Genomic DNA, 20690 nt, shown 5'->3' with positions numbered 1-20690 from the left:
CATTGAGAAATGACATATATATTGAAGATTTTCGAGTTTGGTAGGTAAAGGTATAACAAGGATTTTACAATGAAAAGTTTTACTAAACGTCACATATGCTTTACAACGAATTTAGGTAAGTAAAAGCACACTAGATACACGTTTCCACCAAGTATAACAGTAACACAATTCGTCGTAAAACACTTGTAAAGTCACATCTCGTTTATTACGAAGGTTCTCATTTGACGTACTGTCGTCGTAAAGTTACATTGACTTTACGATGAAAGCGTTTCGATATAATTTTACATCTGTTTTACGATGAAACAATTTTATCGTAGAGTACTCGTAATAAACTCGTAATTTTACGGGGAAATATTTTCCTCGTAATTCTTCGTCGTTACAGGCTCATTTTCTTGTAGTGATGATTTTAAGTATTTCTCATTTATCGTTTTAATCCTTGCAATTACTCTTTTATATCTCATAAATATTTCAGATTTATTTTTATAAATTTAAGTTTACACATAAAACTAAATAAAAAAATGTAAATATAAGATTTATATAATTTTAAAACTAGAATTAGACAACAAGAATATTACAACATATACTTAATATTTTTTTAAAGAAACATGAAGACATAATTACTACACACATTTAAATATTACAACAACAAAAATAGTCTTGTAAATATGCTCTGGAACCTCCAAAATATTGTCCACAAAAATTTAGTGACACCGAAGATGGAGCATTACGGAAATAATTTTATGAAATAATGTTGTATTTTTTTGTGTTTTAGTTATGTATTTATATTTATAACTTTATATTGTAGTGTAACATTTTATAATAATTAATATTTCTGTAATATTTTTATATATGTTCTAGTTATTTATAAAAGTTGTATGGATTTACATTAATAGTGCCAAATACAAGGACATAGAGTAAAATACAAATACTTTCGAAATTAAATTTGAAGTTTTGATTTTGGAGAAGAACACCTTGAAACTTCAAATATAGACTTTTGCAAACTTTTAAATACATAATATTTGGAGATGCTCTGATGCCAAAAAAACTAATATTCAGTTTATTTTCGGTTCTTTTAGTTTTTAAAAATATTATTTTAAATGATTTGGATGTTTCAAACTAAAATATTGGATGATACAAATATGTTAATTTTTTTTAAATACATATTTTTAAGTAATTTGGTATTTTGGAATTAATTCTGATGAAGTATTTAGTTTATAAATTTATTTTAAATATTATAAATTATTTTAAATATATATTATTCAAATTGATATTTTAAAAAAATAATAATGTTAAATTTTCTTTAAAAAATACAAGTTTAAAAAGAAATTGTTTCTGTTAACTATCACAAACTTTAAATGAAAAATGTTTACCATATAAATTTTTTTAAAATATGTTTTTATCAAAGTGTCTTATATTACTTAATTAATTTTAAATGACACAATTAACTCTTAGTTATCTAGTGAGAATTTGAACTGAACCATGCTTATACATTTGGGTTATGCTTCTTTCTGGATGGGGTATTTGGGTACATGGTAATTGGGTTTTGTAATCTGAAAAATTTTTGAAAATTTTTTGAACTAAAACATAGACAATTTTATAATCAAAAGTTCTACCTGCCTTAAACAATTTATAATGGATATGTTTAATAAAAGATTTAAGTGTTGAATCACTGCAATGAGGCTGCTGAAAAGTTAATTCAATGATGTAAATTATATGGTATTGAAAAGATTCAGCATATTGAAAAAAATTAGAACCACCAACTGTACATGTCATTTTAGGGATTTTTATATTTTCATATTATCGTAATTATTTAAAATCTACAATCATATTATAAATAAAATAATTTGTTTTATTTTCTATACGAGGATTTATTATTTTTAAATTTCTCAATCAATAAAAACTAGTTTTATTTAATTTTGATATAAACATAATTGTTAATTGGTAAAATGAATTTTGTTAATCAAAATTATTGTATTGGATAAAATTTGAGTATATGTTGAATAATGAGATGGAAGAAAGAGGAGATGCTGTGAAATGTTCAAAGTTAAAAAAGGCGTTGAATCCTCTTCGAATTCGCCCTAGTTCCACTTTCCTCTCTTGCCCGAATGTCGAGGTGCCTACAATGTTAACGATTATCGATGCCGGCAGCGTTTTAGCTCGCCGGCTAACCGACGCTCCTCTCCGCTCCTGACTCACATCTACCTCTTCATGTTTTCTGGTTCGTTGTCCATTCCTACTCTGGTTCAAGTTTCTTCTCCGCTGAAATACTTGGCCTCAAGCTTGAAGCCTTTCACTTGCGCTGTCGTTCGCCTGTCTTGGACCTCCATAATCCGGCTTCGATCTGCACATCTGCTCGCCAGTTCCTCTACCGTGGCTCCTCACCTTCTTTTCTCTCTCATCTACGGATTTTCTCTCCGCCGGAACAATCAGATCCATAACAAGGAGCCGTTCTGTCGTCGCGTCTTAACAAGTCTCCACTGGCTTGAGACCCAGTGCCGACACATCTCATGTTGCTCACCTACTGTACGGAATCGAGATTCGACACATCTACACGGCCTGTATGTGAGCATACCAGAGCTGTTAGACTCTCCTCCGCAGTTTCCCCTCCATCTCCTCTATATTGTCGCTCTCGTCTTTTGATTCGAGCCACTCCCAGATGAAGAGTCGTCACTCCGATTTATCAAAATTTATATTCATCTGAATAGAGCCCACCACCAAAACTTCTCCTTTATTCTGTCTCCTTTACCATATAAAGAAACTTCTATAGTGAGACTGCGCGAGAAACCACCACCGTTTGCTTTGATGTCGTGACGTTCTTCATTCTCCCGATGGAGATCGCTTCCACTATCTCAGGCAAACATGTAGTGTCCGGTCCGCAACTTCTCTCGTCTCTTGTCCAATCCCTCATCCTCAGTCCTGTCCCAGCCATGTGAGTTTGTTGCTTCACTGTCTCCATACATGTGTACGTTTATTTAACTTCAAAGGCTGTACCGTCGACAACTTTGTGTGTAGTTCTATTCCGGCAGCCTTTATATCTCACTGCAACATCACCTAAACTCAGCATCTCTGGACTCTATCAGCTGTTATTATCTAGAGGCTGTACCGTCGACGACTTTGTGTGTAGTCCTACTCCGGCAGCCTCTCTGCACCTCACTGCAACGTCGAAAAACCAGACATCTTCAAAGACTGTTTTTAACTGCTCTTACAATCCATTGGTTGGGTTTTTCAATGTTGATTTCGACATCTGTGTGTTCTTTCGAACGTGTATTATAGGACTACAAGTGAAGATCTTCGACAGATTTATTCTCTCCTTAGCCATATCTATCATTTGTCATGTTTTAGTTATTCTCGCTATTCAGTTTACCGTCGAGTTGTTCTCAGATTGTAATCATCCTAACCCATAGGATCTTTAGTTCTAATATAATCAGTTGTTCAGAAAAAAAAATTTTGAATCCTAAAACCATTACGGATAATTTTGTAAGGATTTATGCCAGACTATATCACTCTAAGCCATTTTAGGAGATTCACCCGAGACAATTTTACTTGGACTATGTTGGAGAATTATATGAAATTCAGACGTCATTGAATATTTTTTTTAACGAATTTGCGACCTTGAAACAAAAGAATTTTGAGTATACTTTTCAAATTAGACAAATAATTTATGATATAAGAACATATTAAAAAGAATGAAAGAAGTAACAATTTTATTTTGTTTAAATGAGCTCAAAAAGAGTTCAAACCCATATTCACTTCAAGGATCTGTATAATTCATTTCAAAGATGTGAGTTTATCTCATATTCTTCGAGGTAGGAATGGTCGAGCTTAGGGCTGGAAAAATAAACCGAATCCAAAAATCTGGACCGAACCCAATCCGATAAAAATGAATCTGAATCCGATCCAAACCGGACCTAAATGAATATCCAATATAAGCCGAAACATTAAAAACACACAAAAAGAACTTCTACCAAACATGATCTTAATTCCTGCTATGTATTCAAAATACTTTAAGATATTATTGAACTTTTAAAATAATTATCTATTGCATTTGGTTGATGGTTGAAGGTAGCGGTTGAATCTTGATGTTTTTAGAATTTGGTTTTGTTTTCATTAATAATGTTTTTCATTTCATGAGAACTTAGATTTTGTTTTATACTTTCATTTATTTGGTTTTTTTTCTATCAATAACTATGTTTATCTTTCGTTTGATTTTGAATGATTATGTTTGATGTTCTTTTCTTATTTTTTGAATCGATTTTACTTATGTTTTGGCTATTAAAATTAATAGGTACAAATCATGTATTTTAAATCCGAAGAACTGATTTCACTTATTTTTAGTTACAAAATAGGTATTAATCAGGTATTTTTAAACCGAAGAACCGATTGGAACCCAAATCCGAAAATACAATAGGTTATATGATTCTTTGAAGATTTGCTAACCCTGACTCGAATCCGATAGAACCCGAACCAGTCCCGAACAAAACTTTTAGAAAACCCAAATGAGACTGATTTGGATAAACCGAAAAACCGAAATTCGAATGGATAAAGCCAAAACACGATTGGAACCCCAAATGCCTATGTCTAGTCGAGCGGACGTGCTTGCAAAAAACAGAGCAGAGGATATATTTTTTCGCTTACATGGGCAGCCACAAAAACAAAGTTCAAGCCCATATAAGGTTTTAGGAACCCCCCTCTAAACAGATTTCAATTTCATGGCCGTGTGTAGGATGAAGATTCTGCTCACGCTTTACCAAATGGAGAAGTAGATCAAAGACTCAGCAAAAACCCAGTAGCCACCAACTCATCTCTTCCCGGAATCAATAGTTTATGTGATCAGTCATGAACCAATAAACTAATGGATACGCAAAAATGGAAACAGAGAGAGCTCGTTCTTATACTCTTCTACGCCTATGTTCTACAGATATCGCTTCGTCTCTCTCACGGTAAACTCCCACGTCCCACCACAGTGATGTACTTTGAGCCTAGATCTGATTTTAATTGGTTGTGAAATATTTTCAAAATGAGAATCGTAACCCTAAACTCCTGGTCACAACTTTAAAGCGTCACTACCCGTAATTGATAAGTCAACAATTTCCTTTAGCCTTTAGGTATATGTATATTCCTCTTGGTGGTTCACGCAAAAAGCTTCTGAATGTGTGGGTTGTATTTACATTTGTTGCCATGTGGCATGATTAAGAATGGTAATCCATCGCCCTCATATGCTTTTTTTAGGTTGCATGAACTATTCGTTCCAACTTCTCATGTGGTGGATTGTTTCGTTTGCAATCAGGAAGCTTCTTTCATGGGCATGGTTAACATCTTTATTCTTCATGCCCGAATTGTTACTGAATTCAGCATCCAGTGCATTTAAGGTCTGTTAAACAATGATTAGTTTATTCACTCAATATAAGTGAAGCCTCATAAGTTCCAAGACTTAAGCATACGAGACGATAATTTCACATAAATTATCGCATATTATAATGATGTTTGAGACTAGGCAGTGTGTCATATGTTTTGGACCACGTCCACTATCTTGGGAGTTGTGGCGGTGTTTGAGTTGTGTCCATGGAAACTGTAGGTAACATGATAAGTACTGCGCAGGTTAAGAATGATTTTGGAGAATTCCTCCCTCGTGAATTCAAAGCGTTGTCTGGTGCTGTCACAATCACATGCCTCATGGTACATAGCTTTTGCTCAATACTCCTGGTTTTATTAGTGTGGTTGCCTTCATGCAAACGAATACATCGATGGCTGAAAAATAAGACTTAAGTATCACAATTACAGATGGCAAATCTTGCTGGCTATGTCATTGGACCGTCAGGTCTAAACTGGTTCGTATCCAGCTTTCTTAGGAACCATGAACTTTCTCATCTGTCATGTCCTCAAAATTCCACATTCATCAATGACAATGATACAGGGAATGCAACTAAGTCACGTCATCAAGACTCATCAGAGAGAGAGAGAGCAATAGGAAGTAGTATAAAAGCAGAGTTCGTTTACATTTTTACTTCATCGAAAAAGATCAAAAGTTTGTTAGAGTTTTCTTCTTCCTTTTCTCTGTGGTTACTATGATTTTTCTGTGAATTTTCTGGGAAATTCCCTCAATTGATGTTCTAGAACTGTTTCTTTTTCTAAGTTCTTCACACATTGAGAGTTGGTTTGGCGTTTTACGAACGTGATTCCAAAGTTACTATTCATCATCTTCTCCAATACAGATTCTCTGTATCAGACAAGTAAACATATCTTGGCTTCTGCATTCAATCGATGTATCAAGTCTTGCCAAAGTGTGTGTACATTAGATAGCACTCTATCACGGGCAATTATGTGTAAGCTGAACTCTCGTCTTCAAGGCACCTACGTGATGACAAGAGAGCAACGTTGAAAAGACCAAGCCTCTTTGAGGCGTTTATTGACGAATCAGGGTGAAAAATCCATGCAAGAACAAGTTTCGGAAAGAAAGAGGGCATGACCGTTGATGATTGAGTTCCTGACCGGTTTTGATGAGTTTAGATGCCTTGGTGGAGAAAAGAAAAAAGTTGATTGAGACCAATGTCCCTTCCCAACCCAGCAAGTAGAAAAGGCTGGGACCAATACATATTTTAATCATGTGGCTCTCAACATAAATCTTAGTTAGTATTACACGTAAGAGAATTGCATCAGGGGGTGATAGTGAGAATGTCAAACAGAGAATAAGATCGTCACAGGAAGATGCACAACTAGTTTTCACAAGTGTCCAAATCATACATAATTACCAATAAATGACAAAAAGGTGGCAGCTTCGTAAGAATCCGAACCTAAACTTTCTATAAAATATCTTTTAACAATGGTTTAGTTTAAACTTTAAAGCAAGGCTGCAAAGTTGTGTGTGTGTGAGTGTGAAAGGAATAGACTTTTGGTCAGCACGGAAATAATTGCAATCGGTCTGCAACATTCTGCGATCTGATCTATACGAGTAAACCAAATTATATTTTACTTGGTGCAAGATCTTGATCTGGAATCTTTTTGTCAAATGCAGCTAACTATGACGTTAAATCTCATTAATTTGGTAATTTAGTGTTATCGCTCAATTATTTAAAAATAAATAAAACGTCTGATAATTATTGCTCTCAAGTCACTCTCATTCCTATATACTTTTCCATGTAAACAAAAGTTTCTGATAAGTCTGAAACACCTTGTCTCTCCATTAAAATGAAGAAGCTTTTATGGAGTCTGACTCTTTTTGGTCTCACTCTCTTGATACTACTCCCTGTAAATGGGATGGTGGAGTTTGATGAAATGGAGTGGTTTACAGATTTCAATGGAACAAAGATGTTTCAGACTGAAGGTGATATTTATTCTGATGCAAAGTTTCCAGTAGTAGGACTCACCCTCATTCAATCTGCTGCTGCTAAAGGAGCAGGTAAACATCTTCTGTTATTTGTCTCTATTCATCTTCTTTGGATAATATATATGTTTCTTGTTACACTCTTTTTCAAATATTGATTCATAATAATATCCCTTGATTATCTCTGTGTTTTCTTGCAGTGTGTCTTGATGGAAGTCTTCCTGGATATCATTTTCATCGAGGGTCCGGCTCAGGAGCTAGGAATTGGCTCGTTCAATTGGAGGTTTGTTGCATCATAAGTATTGTCTCTTATATTAGATATTAAACAATATTTGTTGTATATGCTTTGATAGGGAGGTGGATGGTGTGATACCATTAGAAATTGTGTATACCGCAAAACAACTCGTCGTGGATCGTCTAAGTATATGGAGAAACAGATACCTTTTATAGGAATTCTAAGTGACAAAGCCGCGGAAAACCCAGGTTAATGTTTACTAAATCACTGTTTTATCTTTTTGTGTAGTTGGTTGCTAATACAAATGCTATGCAGACTTTTACAACTGGAATAGAGTAAAAGTTAGGTACTGTGATGGTGGATCCTTTAGCGGAGACAGTGAAAATAAGGTTAGCTTAGTATAAAACATTAATCTGATAACTGTTTGTGTGAGAATCGATTGTTATATCTTATTTCTTTTTGCTACAACTTAGGCTGCACAACTTCAGTTTAGAGGAAAGAGAATATGGCTAGCTGCTATGGAAGAGTTGATGTCGAAAGGAATGCGTCAAGCCAAGCAGGTACATAGTTTTTGTGTGTCATTTTGCTATGGGACTAGTTGGTTTGAAATGTTATAGCCAATAATATGTACATTAGGCTCTGCTCTCTGGATGTTCTGCTGGAGGTCTTGCCTCGATTCTACGCTGTGACGATTTTGGGAATATGTTTTCTCCTTCCACAAGAGTGAAATGTCTGAGCGATGCTGGCTTTTTCCTAGACGCGTGAGTCATTTGCTAGTTTTCTTTCAATAACAAATAAGTCCATTACTAGTGGCTTTGGTATATAAATCTGACTGGTATTGTAACTCAAGCATTGATGTGTCTGGAGGTCGATCTCTTAGGCGTTTATATGCCGGTGTGGTTAAGTTACAGGTAGGTTAACTTAAGTTTGTTATGTTTTACTCTCTCGAGAATACTGATCAAGAATTGTCTAATGTTTCAACAGAAACTGGAAACAAAGCTCCCTAGAGACTGTTTAAATAGTCTCAATCCAACTTCGGTAATTGTTCTCATCCTACTTCTTCTAGTTATCTTAATGATTAAAAACAATTTAGATAGATCTCATCAGGAAGTGTACTCATCAAATGCTTATATATTTGCAGTGTTTCTTCCCACAAAATCTAATAAACCAAATCAAGACTCCGTTGTTTATTCTAAATGCTGCATATGATTCATGGCAGGTTGGTTTGTTGACTTTGTTATCTTCTTTATATTTATCTACAGAAGGCGAAAATATATATTTTATATCGTATTTGTGCAGATCCAAGAGAGTATAGCTCCTAAATCTGCAGATCCAAGTGGAAGTTGGCATGATTGTAGACTTAACTACGCCAAGTGTAGCACATCTCAGATCCACTTCCTGCAAGGTAGAACATGAGCGAATAATGCTCCTGGATTTTTAATAACCAACTAAGCTAATGCCTTTTTACTCTCTTGCTTTTGAAATTATGTGTTTCAGGTTTCAGGAACCGTATGGTGAATTTGGTAAAGGGTTTCGCAAAGCCAAGTAAGAATGGAGTCTTTCTTAACTCTTGCTTTGCTCATTGTCAAACAGAGAGGTATGACACGTGGTATTCCAAAAACTCTCCTTCCGTTAAGAACAAGGTAATCAACATTTTTGGTCTATTATATATTGATGAATCACAAATCAAACGACAAAACTGTATTTTTCACGTTGGTCTTGAGATTCATAACCAGTCAAAAAGATACAGATTTTGGGAAACATCCAAAATAACACTTTTAGCTACCACTGTTGTTTACATTTTGCTCTGAGAAAAATAGCATTTTTTGGACTGACCTAAATATTTATGGACTTGATAACTAAACTATTTCAGGGAGAACTATTTTGCTCACAAATGCAAAAAAATTCTTATTGATGTTTGTTGTATTACACAAAAACAGGGAATTGCAGTAGCTGTGGGAGATTGGTATTTCGAAAGAGGAGGAGCAAAACTCATCGACTGTGCTTATCCTTGTGACAAGACTTGCCACAATCTGGTCTTTAGAGGATAGCTAGTTTTTTTTTGTCACTAAAATGCATATTTTTTTTCAAGCAAAACAATGAAAACCAAATAAAATCCATTTGATATTTTCTCCCTCTATTGCTGTGACTCTTCCTAAGAACCCCGAATCCATAACCTTTTTATAATCAAAATGTTTCGGGCATATATTCATTATCTTTTCGTACCAGTGATCATAGTAAAATTTTATTAATTTATTTCTTGTGTGGTGCTAGACGCAAGTTACTTCACACAAGGCATGAAGCATCATAATGTCCATAATAGGATTATTAGTTTATTTCAGCGTACCGACTTCCGTTCCCCGACCATTTGAGCTAAAGTCATAACCATTTTATGTATATAGTTTACTAAAACATCCAATAGCTAACTAATATACTATTCACACATGGCACAGGTTGTCTAATTTTTGTTGACCTGATGTTTTGTCTTATAATATTAGAAATTTCTGTTTTTCCAATCCGTCTGCTAATGAGTTGCGGTCTTAATTGTATACGAGAATGGTGTTTCTATTCCTCTGATTATAAATATTTTCTAATGTTAGCCAATAACATGCTTACGAACATCGTGTGAGAATAGAGATGAAATGAAGAGTATATGGTGAGGATGAGCTTCTGGTTCAGAAAGAACAAGATAGAATGAGAGTTGGCATGAGTATGAGTGTCAAAAAGAGTAAGCAAGATTGCTGAGATTATAAGTGACAGAGAATAATGGTTTGGAGAGTATGGGGAGAGAATGAGCTCGTGTGAGACTAAGAGAATGAGAGTATTGTGATCAGAGAATAGAGAGTATGAAGAGAATAATAAAGAAAGAGCTCTCAGCTCTCCTTAACTTAATTGATCACAAGGGGTGCTTGATATCATTAAACAAACAATAAACAAGGGAAACATAAGCAAACAATATAATGGGGAAATCATGAGTATGGCACATCTAACAAAAGAGACTGTGCACCTGGATATTAGATATGGATAATAGACTGCTCCTTAGGCTCCAACACATTCAAATTCAAATATGTTTCCATCGGATACCTCAAACTATACTACCTATTGTATAGTATGGTTGTAACGACCCGATCCCCTGATGTCCGACCAGGATTACCGAGCAGGTGTTATTGACACACTTCTACTTATTTTAGAAAACCGATGTGTCCTGTTACTGGTCCCAGAAGTCAGCTGACACATTGCCTTCTGTGAAATACTAACCCACCAATATTCATATACCTCTATTTACAGTCTTGCGCACGGTGAAATTTGAGGAGAGGGAATGAGCAACTGAATTACTCAGTAAAATGGTTCTCGACCAACATCCCCACATGATGCTCTACACTACTCGATGCAGGAAAGAGGACTGACTAGCCACTATAAGCAGTCAAATGCAACTTAACATAACATAACCTCAACATTTCTATGAATATCTATCAATATAGCGATCAATCAACAAAATGAACTCAGCCATTCCTACACATGAACTCAACCAACTAAACATATTTGAATCCAACCAACCTATACGTAAAGCTCACGATTCGTCCCTTCTCATGTTGGCCTGACCCGAGAGATATTACATTATATAATTTTCTTCAAGCTTCATAAATGACTATCCGAGTTTCCGTTCGTTCGCCCCTTCCAGCGCTATCTGCCACCTCGGTAAAAATAGCCACATCTGCCAGTACTCGGTATGAATCTATCCTATGACGCCGTTAATTACTTATATCCCCCTCCCGCGGTCACCGGCCTTTTTCATTAAGTCCTTGTGAGTGCCTCTTGTTAGGCTACTGTCCCACGGGTTTCATCCTTAACTTATCGCCTCTTTCTGACGCCACCCGTTCTTGGTGTCTTAACATCACATCATTTCTTATTAAATCATCATTCTCATAAACTTATTCACTCATCCATTAGACGCTACCCATTTTCGATGTCACATACGAGACACACAGCATTCCATACTCTTTCATAACATTCATCTTACATTCACATCTGAAGCCAATTGTAACATCCCAATTGCAATCATCTATTTACCTAGGCGTGCAGTTCTTTTTAGCAACCTAGCTTCTCATTAGCAATCATCACATGGAATCACATCCACCAATCACACAAACATTATTATTCATCACATTAAGACTAGGTAGTCCATTAAATCCTTTAAAACAGTGTGAAAGTTCTTATGCATCATGATCCATTCATCTAGCAACCTAGCATCCATTATGATCTAACATCCTAACTTTCAAACATGGTCTAACCAAACCTAATTCCAACTTAATGAGTAAAGAGATCATGAGAACATACTCAGTTTGAATCACCTCACCTTAATCAGACCTGGAACTAGATCTGGAGAACAAAAGAAAAGAGAGAAGAGATCCTACAACAACAACAACTCGTGGCCACCACCACCGTGAACACCTTCTTGGTTCTCCCGAGGAGAGAGATAGAGAGGGCATGTAGAGGAGAGACATAGGGGTGCCGACGAGGAGAGAGAGAGAGAGAGAGAAGAGAGAGATCACAAAAATGAGAGAGACGAGAGAGAGAGAGAGCGCAGGGGGAGAGAGGAAGAGTGAGAGAGGCTAGGTGATATGTTGTGTTTTTGGCACATTCTAACAATGGTTTTCAAGTCTTTATCGAGTCCTTTCAGTCCTTTTCGAGTCTTTACATGTTCGGAGTTGCACTGGATGAGAAATTGACAAGTTAAAGCAAGAGAGACAGAAAAGAGTGCAATTTGGTGATGTTCACGCATAGTAGTCTGAAGTGACTGTTCCCAATCGAGCGGAGCAACCCGAGTGACTGTTTCAGTGGCATAGATTTTTATGGAAACCACAATTATTTAAGGATTTGCCCTAATTTCCCTATTTTCTCTCCCAGCCGTCAGGGACATCTATATATCTTCTATTTTTCCTATTTTCTATTATATTCTACAATACTTTTCACAGAGAAACAGACTCTAGAGCTTTTTACTTTTGGATTTGCTACTTTGCAAAGGGAGAAGGCTCCATCTCTCTCCATAGAGAAGATTATCCTGAACACTCTCTTTGTTTATGTTATGTTTATGCAGTATTATTCAGTATTCATGTCTTTGATCTCTTGTGTCATGGCTGAGTAATCCGCTTGCTTAGTCTAGGGTGTTAGGATGTTTAGATCACTGAGTTAAACACAAATAAGGTTCATTGTTTTATTGTCTCCATTCATGTTATGCTTACTGCCTGCATTAAACTAGTGTTTAAAACTAGGTTTAATCTAATCATCAACAGTGCTTAGGTTGCTAGAAACAACATGAATCGGCAGCTTGTCCCTAGCCAGCGAAAGTAGATGTTAGGGCAATTTCTGAACTGATCGGATCTACTTTTAATGTTCATCATCAGCTCTCAGACCAAGTGATAGCTTAGGCTTTGAGGCCGATCGATGAAAGGTGAAACACCACGACAGTGGGTTGATCTAGCATTGTGTTCCAAGTTCTAGACTCGTGCTAATAAAACCTTGAATAGATGTTTGGCTCATGATTGTTTGACACCCAATCCTTCACCCTAGGCTAGCTCTCTTAATCATCTGAAACTTTAATTCAATCTGTTACTTGTTTATTTACGTTACCTCAAAACTCAAAAACTATCATTGTTTTAGCTAAAATATTGATCCCATAAAGATAAAGTGTAAACTGGTCCTCTGGAATTGAATCTCAATTACTACATCTACACTGTTAGCTTGCAGTAGTAAAGACACAGTTTTAGTGTATCAAGTTTTGGCGCCGTTGCCGGAGACCAGCTTTTTACCTTTATTTTTTTGGTTATTTATTTAGTCTAAGACTTCTAACTTGCTTTACCATTTTTGGTGCAGCTAATGTTCCATGTGCATTACCAGTAGACATACTCAGAGAAACACACAAGGAGAACTAGTTACACTCAACAACCAGGAGCTCGCAAGGTTAGAAAGAACAAACCGTCAATAGCCAAGGCCAACCGACACCACTATGAATGATCACGGTCATCAGGATGATCTCGCTGCAGCAATGCAACTGATGCAACAACAGATGCTTCAGATGCAGCAGACCATCCAAGATTAACTGGATGCTGCTCAACAGGCTGCTCTCCCGCAGCAGGAACAGGCTGCTCACGCGCAGCAGGAACAGGCGGCGCACACTGTTCCGATCGGGGAGAGAAACCTTCCGCGTAACATCCCTACTACGCACTCTGCCATTGTTCCTCCACTCTGCACCAGGCGGGACTTCGAGATCAAGCCTACTTTGATTGATCTGGTACAGAGAAAAGTGTTCTCTGGTCTCTCTGCAGAAATTCCAATGGAGCATATTGAGAGTTTCGAAAAAGTCTGCAGTTTCACTCGCACGAATGGTGTGCCACCAGGAGATATACATAGAGGAAAATTTTTCGAAACGCAGCGTTTTGAAAAGGGCGATTTTATTGGCAACGAAAAGTGCGACGAGCGATTCTAGGGATTGGTTCGATGGCTCTGGCTCTTCCGCCAGATTTGCCGGATCCGCCGGAGGGAAACAGCGATACGATGGAGGCGACGGTGGTGTCTCTGGTGGGGGAAGTGAATCGAAGTGATAAAAAAAATATTGAAGAAGGGAAGAGGGTTGAGAGCTGGGTTCAGGCTGCTCAAGATAAGAAGGTTCTGAAGAAGCATAAGGTTGAGATATTGAAGAAGGATGGAGCTAATATGGTGGAGATTCCTGATGAAATCATCGAGAATGCTACGCCTATGTGGGAAGACTTTGTCGTGGGGAAATTTTTGGATCAAGCGCCTCACATAGCGAAGGTCCATATGGTGCTCAACAAAATTTGGTGCTATGGAGATTCTAAAACGAAGATTGATGTCTATGATGTTAACCCCACTACTATGCGATTCAAGGTCTCTAATCCTAAAGCGAGAGAGAAAATTCTCAGAAGAGGGATGTGGAACATAGCAGGGGTGCCTATGGTGGTTACCAAATGGACGCCTACAGTAGAAGGTGAGGATAAGCAAGATGAAGAAATTCCAATGTGGGTTCATTTAGAAAAGGTTCCGTTGCATATGTATTCGTGGGAAGGGATTAGTTTCATTACTAGTCCAGTGGGGATTCCAGTGAAGTTGCATCAGGAGACCATTGCCTGTTCTAATTTGGAGGAAGCAAAAGTTTTTGTGAAAGTTGATACTTCAAAGGTGTTGCCGAAGGAGATCACGTTTACAAAGGATTGGAAGCAGTTCACAGTTAAATACTATTATCCTTGGCTTCCTGCAAGGTGTAGTTTCTGTGAGAAATGGGGACATGGTGAAGCTGTGTGTGGGGTTAAAGCGAAGGCAAAAAAGCAAAATAGTAGTCCAGTTGTTGCTAGAATGCAGGGTAGTGAAGTCAAAAGTCCTAAAGAGAATGTAGTGGAGAAAGAAGTGGGGGAAGTAAGCTCAAGTAAGTCTAGTAAGATGGATAACCAAGATACAGTTTTAGTTAAGGGAGATGAGGAAATTGTAGAGAAGTTGGGAAATGAATGGTCTGAAGTGTCTCCAGCGAAGATTGGGAGGCTGCAGAATAATCTAAATAGTACTATGGAGATTCAGATATCTGCTTCGAAATATTCTGTGCTCATTGGTGAAGAGGAGGAAGGAGAAATTATAGAAAAGAAACAGAATCTGGATGAGGATGTTAGCGAGGAAGAGAATGATGAAGCTGAGAATCAAGAGAGTGATCATATTGAAGATTCTTTATTGGATCAACATGTCAAAGAAAAAGTGAAGATAGGGATGCAAAGAGGAAGAAAGAAAGGTCAGAAATCCAAAGCTCAAGATCCTAACCAGGTTAAGAGCACAAGGGTTTCTCGCCGAAAGAACTAATCCATGACGAGTTTCTTCTGGAATGTGCGCGGATTTAACAAGCATTTGAAACATTCCGTTGTCAAAGAGTGGATGAGAAGTAACAGTATGGAGTTTGGTTGCATCTTGGAAACAAGGGTTAAAGAAGGGAAGGCTGGTAGAATTTTAAATATGGAGTTCAGTGATTGGTCGACTATGTCCAATTATGAGCATAGTGAAGGAGGCAGAATTTGGGTGATGTGGAGAGATTCAGTAAGGATGACACCGATTTATAAGACTGATCAGATGATAACCTGCTCAGTTGGGTTACAAGACCAGGAAGATTTTTTATGCTCATTCATTTATGCGAGAAATGGTGTGGAAGAAAGAAGGGAGCTCTGGGAGGACTTATGTCATCATCAAAACTCTCCGATGTTCAATAACAAGGCATGGATGATTATGGGTGATTTGAACGAGATATTAGAGGTTGAAGAGAGTTCGGGGTTTTCAGATTTGAGTAGAACTTCCTGTGGTATGAGAGACTTTCAGAGAATGGTTCTGCATTGTAAGTTCTCGGATTTGGGTTATCAGGGTCCGTTGTTCACTTGGTGTAACAAAAGGGATGAGGGGTTGATCTGTAGGAAGTTGGATAGAGTTCTTATGAACGATTTAGCTCTACAGAGATTCTCAAATGCTTACTCTGTTTTTGAGGCGGGTGGATGCTCGGATCATCTGCGCAGCAATGTTCATCTGTTACCACCGATTGAGAAGAAAAGAAGGCCGTTTAAGTATGTAAATATTATTGGAAATTTGGAGAGTTTTCTACCAATGGTGAGGAAGTATTGGGACTCTACCCCAAGATTATTTCATTCCACATCTGCAATGTTCCGCTTTTCAAAGAAATTAAAGAGTTTGAAGCCTTTGATTCGAGAATTGGGGAAAGAGAAGCTTGGAAATCTTACTAGGAGAGCTAATGAGGCCCATGAGAAGTTATGTGATAAGCAGAAGCAAACTCTTACTAATCCAACTGAGGATTATGTTAGGGAGGAAGCAGAGGCGTATGAGAAATGGATTCACATAGCGTGTTTAGAAGAGGATCATCTTAAGCAGCATGCTAAGCTTCACTGGCTGGATGTTGGTGATATGAATAACAAAACATTTCACAATGCTATTCGGATGCGTAAAGCCCAGAATATGATTAGAGAGATAAGATGTGTTGATGGGAGAATTGTTAAAACGCATTCAGACATCAAAGGAGAGGCAGAAAGGTTTTTCCAGGAATTTCTCAATAGATCTCCTGGGAATTTTAGAGGTGCAAACACAGAAGAGTTGCAGGATTTGTTTGAGTTCAGATGTACTATGGAGGAGAGTAGGAAGCTTGAGACAGAGGTAACAGAGGAAGAAATTCGGAAAGTTCTCTTCTCAATGCCTTCAAACAAATCCCCTGGTTCAGATGGGTTCCCTTGCGAGTTCTATAAAACAACTTGGTCGATTATAGCTCCGGATTTCTTGGTTGCAGTTCAGTCTATATTCAGATATGGATTTCTTCCTAAGGGTATTAACTCAACTATTCTAGCTCTTGTGCCAAAGAAGACAGACTCAATGGAGATGAAGGACTATCGTCCCATTGCATGCTGTAACGTTCTATACAAGGTCGTCTCTAAGATTCTTGCCAATCGTCTCAAAATGATCCTGCCTCGGGTGATTACAGCGAACCAATCTGCTTTCGTTCAAGGTAGACTCTTGATGGAGAATGTTATGTTAGCTTCAGAGCTGGTTAAAGACTATCATAAGGACTCTGTTTCTCCTCGGTGTGTAATGAAGATAGATATTTCGAAGGCGTTTGACTCGGTGCAATGGGAGTTTGTTCTGAATATCATAGAAGCTATGGGAATTCCGGGAAAATTCATTCACTGGATAAAGCTTTGCATCACAACTCCGTCTTTCTCAGTTCAGGTTAACGGGGAGCTTGCAGGCTATTTCCAGAGCACAAGGGGGTTGCGTCAGGGGTGTTCTCACTCCTGTACCTCTTTGTGTTGTGTATGAATATTCTTTCTCATAAAATTGATCGAGCTGCTCGTGAGAAGAAGTTTGCTTTCCATCCAAGATGTAAGTCTATATCATTAACTCATCTTTGTTTGGCGGATGATTTAATGATATTTGTGGAGGGTTCAAAGAGATCTATTGAGGGAGCTTTGGAAGTTTTTGGTGATTTTACTAGCTGGTCTGGTCTGAATATAAGTATCGAAAAGTCTACCGTTTATATGGCTGGAGTCTCTGACATTGAAAGGGGTAGAATTTTGAGAGATTTTCCATTTGCAGAGGGTACTCTTCCTGTGAAGTATTTGGGTCTACCGCTTATGACTAAGGCTATGAGGAAAAATGATTACTTGCCGTTGGTTGAAAAAATCAGAAGTAGAATCAATACTTGGCAAAGTCGATTTCTCTCTTATGCAGGAAGGCTGCAACTGATCAAATCAGTTTTTTTAAGCATTGTGAACTTTTGGGCGGCTGTGTTTAGATTGCCAAGTCAGTGTATTAAAGAAGTTGAGAGTCTTTGTGCCTCTTTTCTCTGGTCAGGACCTTCTCTGAAAACTGCAGGAGCTAAAGTTGCGTGGAAAGACATTTGCAAGCTTAAAGCGGAAGGTGGTTTGGGGTTACGAGCTTTAAAGGTTGTGAATGTGGTCTATGGTCTTAAGATTATATGGCGTATGTTAACTGGTGACTCTTTGTGGGGGAATTGGATTAACAGCTACTTGCTCAAAAGAAAGAATTTCTGGGAAGTTAAGATAAATTCTCAGGGAGGTTCGTGGTTGTGGAGAAAAGTCCTAAAGCTCAGAGACATTGCTAAATCTTTCTATTGTGTTGATGTCGGAGATGGTTGTAGTACGTCCTTTTGGTTTGATAAATGGTCAACTAAAGGAGTGATGATTGAAGTTTTGGGAGATAGGGGGGTCACTGACATGGGTATAAGAAAGGACGCTACGGTGTGTGAGGCCATTTTAAGCAGAAGAAGAACTAGGAGACATCGCTCTCAGATTCTTAATGAAGTGGAAGAGGAGATATCTAAAGTGGCTTTGAATAGAAGAGAGAATGTAGAAGATACCTATCTTTGGAAGAGAGCTTCGGGGTTTAAAGTAAAATTCTCTAACAAAGGAGACGTGGAATATCTTGTGAGGAGTTCATCCTCAAAAGGACTGGTATCGAGGGATCTGGTTTCCTCAGGCAACTCCAAAATATTCGTTTGTAGCTTGGCTAGCTGTATTGGGGAGGCTTTTAACCATGGACAGAATAGCTAAATGGAGTCATGGCGTAGATGATTTGTGTGTTCGTTGTAAAAATGCACCAGAGACTCGAAACCATCTCTTTTTTGAGTGTTCATATTCTTCTCAAATTTGGGAATATCAAGTGGGTCGTATGCTGGGGAGCTTATATACTAACCGATGGTTGGAAGTGGTTGAGTTGACTGGAATGCAGAATGGTGATAAAAACAAGATTAGGCATGAGGAGAAGCCGATGCCTGTGATTGCAGTTCAAAAGCTTATAGATAAGAGGATCAGAAATAAGCTAAGCCTTGAGAACTAAGGGAGGGAAAGGCATGGAGGATTTATTGCTCTATTGGATCAGTTCAAGATAGTTTGCGAGTTTGTGTTTCTCGGTTTGAAGTTGTTGAAGTTGGTTCAAAGTTTGATCCTCTAGCTATAAGATTCTTACTCTTTTTCCCCATTAGAGTTTTGTCCCATTTGGGTTTTCTCTAATGTGGGTTTTAATGAGGAGAATCTTATAGCATTTTCAAACTTGATTTTCTTAAGATCAAGTTTGAGGAGGATAAAGGAGTTTGAGAAGTGGGTTTCTTGTTTTCAAGGGTTTAGCATTGTTTTGTGCTTGTGTTAGTTTTATATTTTGGAGTTGTTTGTTTTGCTTTTTGCTCAAGTAAGCACTAGTTGTAAAAAAGGCTTTTTTGATGAATAAAATTTAACATTCATTCAAAAAAAAAAATGGTGTGCCACCAGACTCCATCAAGTGCATGCTATTTGATACTTGCTCAAATTACCCTATAGCAATATTACTCTCATCAAAAGAGGTCAATTGTAGTACTTAGGGATCAAATCCACAAGGAGCTGAGGAATCAAGAGATCTTATTGTGACTAAGCTAGGCTGAAGATTTATTATTAAAGCAGTGAAATAAAAGTAACAAGGAAATTGGTTTGAGCAGAACAATTACTCAAGATGATTGGATGGGTTAACTAGTATGATTTAAAAGAGTTAGATCTAAGGTTGCTATTCATGTTATCAGGATTATAGAGGTATGATTCCTATATGAGATGCTTGCATGATATTAAAGAACCCAACTAAACAATAGCCCAACTGTCGTTGCGACCATCTATTACTAGAACCGATGAACACGCCCAGGCGGGTCATAGATTAAGATATCGATCGATATGCCTATGCATGTATCGATCGACTTGCTGTCGCATGCATCGATCGATATGCTGTCGCATGTATCGATTGTCATTTATCCCGCGTCTATCGATCGATCACATTTATAGGAGTATCGATCGATGCGCTACTAGTAAGCTTTACCGATCGTAGGTTGAATACAATTCACCAAACAATCACCCAGTCAGCTGTCGCTTGTTCCAGGTGAGTTGCTGGCTCTAAGAAGATTGATCCTAGGATTGTATCTTTGTATTCATGTGTAGGTTAGCTACTCATACACAAGCATTAAGCATGATCTTCTAAGATAAATATCACATGCTCAGGTAATCATATTTTGGGCTAATCTCTCATACCTATTTGACCCTCAAATCTAACAAAGGTGTCTACTCAAACATAGCCAAGTAACACATAGACAAAATCATAAAAAGCTCTGTAAATAGAATAGATAAATAAATGGTGTTCAAAAATGCTTTCACATTTGAAAACTCTCTCTCTCACCAAAACAATGAAACTTAAAGCTATATTAGAAAAACCGTTGTCTGCCAAAACACATAGGCAAGACTTAAATACTAGAATAATTAGGTTAAAACACGCCAGGGGCATTATGGTAAATAGATTGTGTCTTGGGTTTCAAGTCGGTTGTGACTAAATGTGGGCTTCTGGGGCTGAGTGTCGATCGATAGTACTGAGTGTACATCGATCGACGCGCGTCTCTCATGGTCCTTCTCGGGTGTAATCTCTACAAATGCTCCAAAATGCTCCAAAGTCATCATCTTTCTTCCATTAGCTCCTGTAACTATAAATATGCAATATAGACCCCATAATGGATAGAATATATCCAAAATACCAATATACCATGCCTAAAAGTGGGTC

At 37.6% G+C, this 20690-nt stretch overlaps 3 protein-coding genes and 1 long non-coding RNA gene across 6 annotated transcripts; all 4 read left to right on the top strand.

Annotated features, from left to right (window-relative positions):
* Positions 1-1881: 1881 nt before the first annotated feature.
* On the top strand, positions 1882-3380 carry LOC108849748 (uncharacterized). The gene is made up of 2 exons (XR_001949232.2): positions 1882-2929; positions 3013-3380. It is a non-coding gene; the product is annotated as an uncharacterized LOC108849748 (long non-coding RNA).
* Positions 3381-4624: 1244 nt separating this feature from the next.
* LOC130510699 (uncharacterized) lies at positions 4625-6534 on the top strand. 3 transcript variants are annotated; one of them, XR_008944422.1, is made up of 4 exons: positions 4625-4940; positions 5230-5369; positions 5576-5676; positions 5782-6533. XR_008944422.1 is itself a non-coding variant. In XM_057007270.1 (4 exons), exons 1-4 carry the CDS (start codon positions 4853-4855, stop codon positions 6067-6069), a joined length of 594 nt encoding a protein of 197 aa, XP_056863250.1. In that variant the 5' UTR covers positions 4625-4852; the 3' UTR covers positions 6070-6521. The 3 variants fall into 3 exon arrangements, 1 of the variants encoding a protein (XP_056863250.1); XM_057007270.1 differs by having other exon boundaries at positions 5599-5676; positions 5782-6521; XR_008944421.1 differs by having other exon boundaries at positions 5576-6534.
* A 355-nt stretch (positions 6535-6889) lies between these two features.
* Positions 6890-9685, top strand: LOC108852317 (pectin acetylesterase 2-like). Its single transcript, XM_057009913.1, has 12 exons — positions 6890-7396; positions 7522-7604; positions 7675-7804; positions 7872-7945; positions 8030-8116; positions 8193-8317; positions 8407-8467; positions 8541-8594; positions 8698-8775; positions 8856-8961; positions 9054-9199; positions 9497-9685. The coding sequence occupies exons 1-12, from the start codon at positions 7186-7188 to the stop codon at positions 9605-9607; spliced, it is 1266 nt and encodes a 421-aa protein (XP_056865893.1). The 5' UTR covers positions 6890-7185; the 3' UTR covers positions 9608-9685.
* A 4369-nt stretch (positions 9686-14054) lies between these two features.
* On the top strand, positions 14055-15419 carry LOC108850267 (uncharacterized). Its single transcript, XM_018623833.2, has one exon. It carries the CDS (start codon positions 14055-14057, stop codon positions 15417-15419), a length of 1365 nt encoding a protein of 454 aa, XP_018479335.2.
* Positions 15420-20690: the final 5271 nt, after the last annotated feature.

The sequence above is a fragment of the Raphanus sativus genome, chromosome 4 (genome assembly GCF_000801105.2).
Source record: "Raphanus sativus cultivar WK10039 chromosome 4, ASM80110v3, whole genome shotgun sequence".
Classification (NCBI taxonomy): Eukaryota; Viridiplantae; Streptophyta; class Magnoliopsida; order Brassicales; family Brassicaceae; genus Raphanus; species Raphanus sativus.
This window is presented reverse-complemented; position numbering and strand designations above follow the sequence as displayed.